This window comes from Myodes glareolus, chromosome 8, assembly GCF_982192425.1.
Source record: "Myodes glareolus chromosome 8, mMyoGla1.1, whole genome shotgun sequence".
Lineage (NCBI taxonomy): Eukaryota > Metazoa > Chordata > Mammalia > Rodentia > Cricetidae > Myodes > Myodes glareolus.
Window position 1 is genome coordinate 716,061 of NC_142033.1, and position 7,094 is coordinate 723,154.

At 42.2% G+C, this 7,094-nt stretch overlaps 1 protein-coding gene across 2 annotated transcripts in view; it reads left to right on the forward strand.

Annotated features, from left to right (window-relative positions):
• Window positions 1-2,722, forward strand: part of Rnf212 (ring finger protein 212) — a 36,966-nt gene extending 34,244 nt beyond the window's left edge. For both annotated transcript variants that reach the window (XM_048447011.2, XM_048447012.2), the window contains 3 exons: window positions 827-905; window positions 2,013-2,176; window positions 2,539-2,722. In XM_048447011.2, the coding sequence (XP_048302968.1) occupies window positions 827-905; window positions 2,013-2,176; window positions 2,539-2,651 (356 nt within the window). In that variant the 3' untranslated portion in view covers window positions 2,652-2,722. The remainder of the gene's footprint in view (window positions 1-826; window positions 906-2,012; window positions 2,177-2,538) is intronic.
• The last annotated feature ends 4,372 nt before the right edge of the window (window positions 2,723-7,094 follow it).

Sequence of the window (7,094 nt, forward strand, 5' to 3'; positions counted from 1 at the left end):
CTAATTCGTGACAAATGGGCCAAGCAGTGATTTAATTAATACAGTTTCTGTGTGATTATCTTGGGTCTAAGCTAGCCAAGCAGCCGAGAACCAACAAGCGGTTCTCTCCTTCTACATTTTATGATGCCAAATATTTACTAGAAAGCTAAAACAATTACTGTGTATAGACAACAAACCCAAATGACTATATGATGAATTAAAGAGAAAACCAAAGATTATAGTTTGGGTATTTCAGTATCCTATTCTCTATAATTGAAAAACTACTGATATGTAATTGCTAAGAAACTGGAAGACTAGAAGAAATTTAGCCAAATTAACTTGAAAAAAAGCATATACAGACATGACTTGACAATAGCAGAATGTACATTCTTTTTCAATTTAAATGGAACAGTCTCCTAGAGGTGCTTTCCAGGCCTTCATATGTGGCTACCCAGTAGTCACTGACTGAGCACCTATGTATGTCTGGCCCTTACTGACTAACTACTGGCCAGCAGAGCAGACACCATGGCTCAGAACTCAGCTACCCTGGTTGGTTCTGGTCCTAACTACTGGCATCAAGCTGCCAAATTATTTGAATTGTTCACATTATCTCCAAGTTGAAAAAGGACATAGGTGAAAAATAGAACACAAGAAACATGTTCCATCTATGGCAGTGGGAAGGATTTGGGTACACACTCAGAGGGCTACCTAGAGTCAGAAGTGATCTGTGAGTGCACATGCCACGTGATACTGGTCTCCTAATGAAGACGTGACCATACCTGCAGAGAAGCAGCAGTGGGTATGGTCTGGTACTGGTACCACACAGTGTGTTCTATTCCCTCCACAGGCAGTGTCTCCTGCCGGGGACCCCAGCATCTCAACTTAACACCGAGCCATTCAAGCATGAAGACAACAACAGCTATCAGGTAGGTCCTTGTTAGGGTAAAACATAAGCCAAACAAAACCTCCAGCCAGTGTTTAAACTGACAGATTACCTCTTAATCCTATGTGTCCATGTTTGGAGAATATGTTTCACTATATAGTTTGCATTTTTTTAATCCAAGGTATAACTTAGACACCTCAAAAAGAACTACTTAATGGCTGCACAATTGTTAACTGAGGTTTCTGTCCCACCAGATCCCATATCCGTTTAGTTCCAAATAAACACACAGAGGTCCATATTAATTATAAATTGGTTGACCTAGTAGCTCAAGCTTCTTGTTAATTAATTAATTCTTACATATTAAACTAGCCCATTATTATTGTCTATGTTAGCCATGTGGCTTGGTACCTTTATCCGTGAGGCATTCTCATATTGTTTCCTCTGTGGCTGGGTCACGATTGTGGACTGAATCTTTCCTCTTCCCAGAATTCTCCTGTTCTCTTCACCCCACCTATACATCCTGCCTGGTCATCCCACCTATACTTCCTGCCTAGCTACTGGCCAATCAGCATTTTATTAAACAAGTACAAGAAACAAATCTTTACAGGGTAAAACCATTGTCCCACAGCACAAAATAACTCCTTAAAGGAATAAGCTTGGGTCACAAATGTTTCCTGTAAAAGCCAAGAGGTAAGTAATCTTGCTTCTCATGCAGTTCCTCAGTTGCTAGGACTGCCTAGAGTTGCTAGAAGGGATTGGGGAACGTGGAGTGAGGTAGCTTCCAGGAACAGGTAAATAGGGGCTGAAGCTGGCTATGGTGACAGAGAAGATCATGAAGTTTTAAAGATCCTGGCCCTTTGTTTCTGTTCATCTACTCATTGTCTTGGACCCTAAGGAAAGTGAAAATGCCTCTTTGGTCTACATCTGTACAGCAAGGCCCTAGGGTAGCTGACAGAACAAGGGCAGCCTCCTATGTGGTCCTGTTCACCACATTCTCAGTCTAGAGCAGGCCTTATTTATCCTGAGTACTCAGAATACAGTTTTCATAAACAGATGACCTTTAAGGCCACACAGTAGTCAGTGCTTTGGTGACCATGTTACCAGGAATATGAAGAAGATTTGTGAATGTTTTTGTTTAATTTATTTTTAGAGTCCCACCATTGCAGATGCCCTTCAAGGAACTATCACCAGCTCCAGCATCACAGCTATCCAGCAGAGCAGCGCAAGGGCCTTCTCCCAGCATTAGTGGTTCATGGACTGGACTACCCAGGCAGCCCATCAGCATTTCTGGCCTGCTGCAGAGGCAGTGTGCAGGCAAGTGCTCAGCCAGCTTTTTGGCACTAAGTCTGCTCTCAGAAGAGTACATACATGAGATGTTTGTGTAGATACGTGTGGTGAGGGCAAACACAAAACCTCATACTCCTCAGTTTCTTGGCAGTCGTTCAGAAGCCATTAGTGCTGGTTCCTGTCTCTGTGACAGGTTTTTACATTAGTCATCAGTACTCTGGAAGAACTAATTTAACATGAAGTTTTAAAAACACATATTTAAGCCAGTGAACTCTTTTTTAACTTATCTCTCATATTTGGCATTTGCATTCTTGTTTTCTTCAGCAGTATAGAATTAAGAAGTCATTTCAAAGCTCACAACTCCTTACATCTCTTAATGCTTCCTACAGAGTCGGCATCCCCTGGGGGGATGGACACTGAGAAGATGAACCCATTCTTGCCCTCCACACCTGCAAATCTACGCTCTACAGCCAGCCCTTGGCATCTGTATGTTCATCGGTAAATATCACTGCACAGTTCATTCCAGAGAGATGATGTAACTAAATAAAGTAGCTTTCTGATAAAGTAACTGGACAGCCTTGTAGAATTTTTTTTTTTTGCAGCTGTATTCTTCCTGGCACTGTAGAACTCTCCTAAATGTGGCTGAGGGGTCAAAGTGAGCAGTCACCTGTGGCTCATTGTCAGGGATCTCCAGCTGCAGCTCTCTGGGATTCAGGTGTGCCAGGCCAGTGCCACAACGTAATATATGTACATGGAACATCCTCCACGGTGAGCCAACAGTTCAGGGTGATTCTATTTTTTCCTTGTGTTGTGGGTTTCCAGTGGCATAGTTCTATTACTTGGAGCCTGTGCCAGCCACAACCTATATACCATGGACAGATCTCTGCAGAGACCTTGCAGGTAAGGTCTAAGGGCGTAGAACCTGTTGCTTTGTTGAACAGCAGACCCTTCCTATAGGAGACATCTGGCACTCATAGGTAAGTGGCATGTGCCTCAGTTCCATTCTCTGTATCTCTCATAATTCAGCACCATAAGGGCTGACCCTTTATTTATTTATTTGTCTATAACTTGTTAGAGAACGTGTTTGGTTCTGTAGAAGACATTAACAGCAGAAAGAAGTAAGTGCCCACTCTGCAGATAGACTGAGATGCAGGCAGACTGCACACTGGATTATTGCAGCAGTGTGTGACCTTTGTGAATGCTCTTGCCTGTGTTGCATTTCCCCAGTCTTCTGGAAATGATGCTTGGATTGCTGAGCAGGAATAAGCCTTATGTCTGCTGTCCCAGAAGGCTATATGACCCAGGCATGGCTTTCCCCCAAGAAAAGCCATGTACTTGATCCTAGAAGTAAGTGTTGTGTGTTCAGAAATCTTGTAGTAATATACCTGTTATAAGTTGATTTCATTTCCAGAATTTGTTTGTAAAAATATTTTTATAAATTCTTTGTAAATTTTATGTAGTGTATTTTGATCATATCACCACTTACTCTTTAAAAAACATTTACATTATTTCATTTTATGTGTATGTGTAAGTATCTGTTTATGTTGTGGAGCAAGGCTCTGCCAAGTCCAGAAGAAGGCGTTGGATCTCTTGGAGATGGAGTTATAGACAATAGTGAGCCATGTAACATGGGTGCTGGCATCTGAACTCTAGTCCTCAAGATTGAGCAGCAAACATTCTTTTTTCTTATTATTTGGGAAATAATAAGTTTGGGAAGGGGCAGAATGTTGGTTTTGGTTTTTGGTTTTAAGACAGGGTCTCTCCCATAATCCTGGATATCCTGGAACTCACTATATAGACCAAACTGGCCTAGAACTCACACAGATCTGCCTGCATCTTCCCCCCTGGGATTAAAGGTGTGCACCACAACACTAAGATAACGAGCACTCTTTATCTGAGCCAGCTCTACACCTCTAATTCCCAAAAATTTATAAAATGTTATAAAATCCATATTTATGATACAAAAGCTTTTTTGTCATATAATAAAAACATGATTACTTAATGCTAAGATGTCAGATAAATGAGAAATGTAAATGATCTCCTGTGTTTGTGATACCTCAGTGTGAACCTTGAGCCTAACCCTAACCCATGGGTCAGATGCCAAGGGGCACAGCAGTTGGAACTCCACACTCATGGCTGTTGAAAACAATCCTGAGGAACCCAGCAGGTGCATCTCACCCTGCTATATTCTTCCCTCAGAGGAGCCCTGGGTCACAGGGTCTGATTATTCAGATGTAATCTTAAATTTTTACAATTTCTTCATTGCTTTGCATTACTTTCCACACACAAATTTTTATACCATGATTTTTAGCATTGCACACTATTTTTATTTTGTTACAGTTGAGCTTTTCCAGGGCACATTTGGTGGAGTTGAGATGTTTACCCTTGCCGGCCCTTTCATCAGCATTTATCACGAACACCAGTCCATCTGCTGTTCCTTTCCAGTGATCTTCACTTAAGCAAACATACAGGTAGTTTCCCAAACCCTGCTACTTACACAGGTGGTAGCACTCCAAGATGGGGATCCTGGGTGATAGTGTCACTAATCAATCTTGGAAGCCCACATTAATCCCCCAACAGCAGCATAGAAGTGTGGATTATTCAGAGACAGGGTGTGTGGAAGTCAAGGGTCAGCGGTGGGTGGTGTGAGCAGCAGAGACTGGAGGGAAAGCACCCTGTCCCACCTTCCCTGACCCTGCTTGCCACAGTCCCACCTGCAGTTCTTCACAATTGAGCTCTGCCCTGACATGGCCTGCCATGGTAACTAACAGTATAGCTTTGGCTCAATGGCGTACTGTGTCAGATGGTCACATGTTGTCCTCCACGTGGACTTTTATTTCCTAAAGTCATAATGCAGCAGAGTTCAGAAGTCCCCTTTTGCTCCTCCCTAACTGTACAGATTCATAGGCCCCCTTTCCCTGTGAGCATCCCTGTCAACCAACAAGTAAAGGCCTTGCTAAGAGACCCAGGAGAGCACAGCTGCATAGTCTCAGTATGTGTTACACCTGACCAGGAAAATGGACAGTTATTATTTTCCTTTTGCTAAGTTTCTGAGTTTTGAGGGGGGGGATCCTTAAGACTAAAGACAGTATGTTTATAAACAGAAATGTCATCACCATGTGAGATTCTGAGGGAATGTTATAGAAAGAAGTGGACAAGAGGAATTAAATCTGAAAGGTTTTTTAAATTTTACATTTAAATTTATTTATGTGTATGTATGTATGTATGTACGTACGTATGTATGTATGTATGCATGCATATAAGTCAGAAAACAGCTTGCAAGAGTTAGTTTTCACCTTCTACCTTGTGAGTTTTAGGGTTCAAACTCAGGTCACCAGGCTTGTTACCAACCATCTTTACCTGCTGAGCCATCTCACCATCAGCAGATTGTTCATTGGAGCCAGAATGAGTGACTTAGTGGAATATTCTTTAGGACAATAACATAATTCTAGTTCAGATTGACAAGACATTTCCTTTAAGATGTGTGCTGTTGCTAGGCAGTGGCATTGCACACCTTCAATCCCAGCACTCAGGAGGCAGAGACAGACAGATCTCTGTGAGTTCAAGGTCAGTCTGGTACAAAATGAGTTCCAGGACAGGCACCAAAGCTACACAGAGAAACCCTTTCTTGGGGAAAAAATGCTGCTAATCATGTTATTGTGTGAAAATGAATGAAAAGACAGTCATTTTAAGTGTGGTTTAAGAAAGTTTGTGTAACTAACTAGTTGACAGGTAAAGTAATTACAGATTAGCAGTGGCATCTCAAAGCACAGATCCATTTATGTGGGGCAGTGCCTTCCTGGGGAAAACATGACTGCCACAGAACATTCTGGTACACTAGGGGGCGCAAGATGGGAAGGATTTCATAGGTATATAGGGGACCATGCAAGCTGGTGTCACTCTGAGCCCCTGTTGAATTCATTTCACAGAAAAACACACCATCTATTCAGTGCAGCATTGTGAAAGGTTTGGGCAACTGAAGAAACTCACAAAGGGAAAAATGGGATAAGGTCAGGTGCAGAGGTTGCCTGATTCCTCTCCAGTGTGTGTACCTCACAGTCTAACTGAACCAAGTTTATCAGTGACACCAGGGGGACACACTGGGTGCAACTGCATGTCCCTAAAAGCTAGGGTATCTTAGGAGCATTCCTCTGTACAACAGCAGGACTATGAGCCCAAAAGTAAAGACTATCACTAAACATTCAGACATAGAATGGAGTCCAACAGCCTTAAGTTACTCCACACTGGATTCTTATTTAATTGGTAGTTAGTCTTATAATGACATTGTTTCTCATCTCTAACCTCCTTTACCATAGCACACCCAATAGATACTGAGTAAATATTACCCTTACCCACTGTAACTATCTATCTTCTTTTCTTCATTGTCCTCCTTGAGTGCACACTCCACATCACCACCAACACCAGTTGTTTGTTATTTGAGACAGGATCTTGCTGTGTAGCCCTTGCTGTATGTATCTAACTTTGATTACAAGATAACACCTTATAGCTCATCTTCCATAATCTTATTGCACATACAAGAGCAAGTGACCAAGAGTACAGGAGGCACAGCTGACCGCCCCCCGCCAAGTCAGAAGCAGAAGTCCCATTAAAAATCTACTCAGAGGCTGGAGAGACAAGGCCACAGTTAAAAACACTTGCTGCTCTTGCAGAGGACCCAGGTTTGGTTCTCAGCACCAATATAGTGGATCACAACAGTCTGTAACTCCAGTTCCAAAGGATCCAAGCACCCTCTTCTAGCCTCTGCTGGAACTACATGCATGTGGTACACAGACACATAAAAATAAAACACCCATACACATAAAATAAAAATAAGTAAATCCTTTTTTTAATCTGTTCCAATCAAGCTTTGTGGCACATGCCTTAATTCCAGCACCGAAGCAGGGAGATTTGAAGACCTAGGATACGTGCACACGCATACACGCAT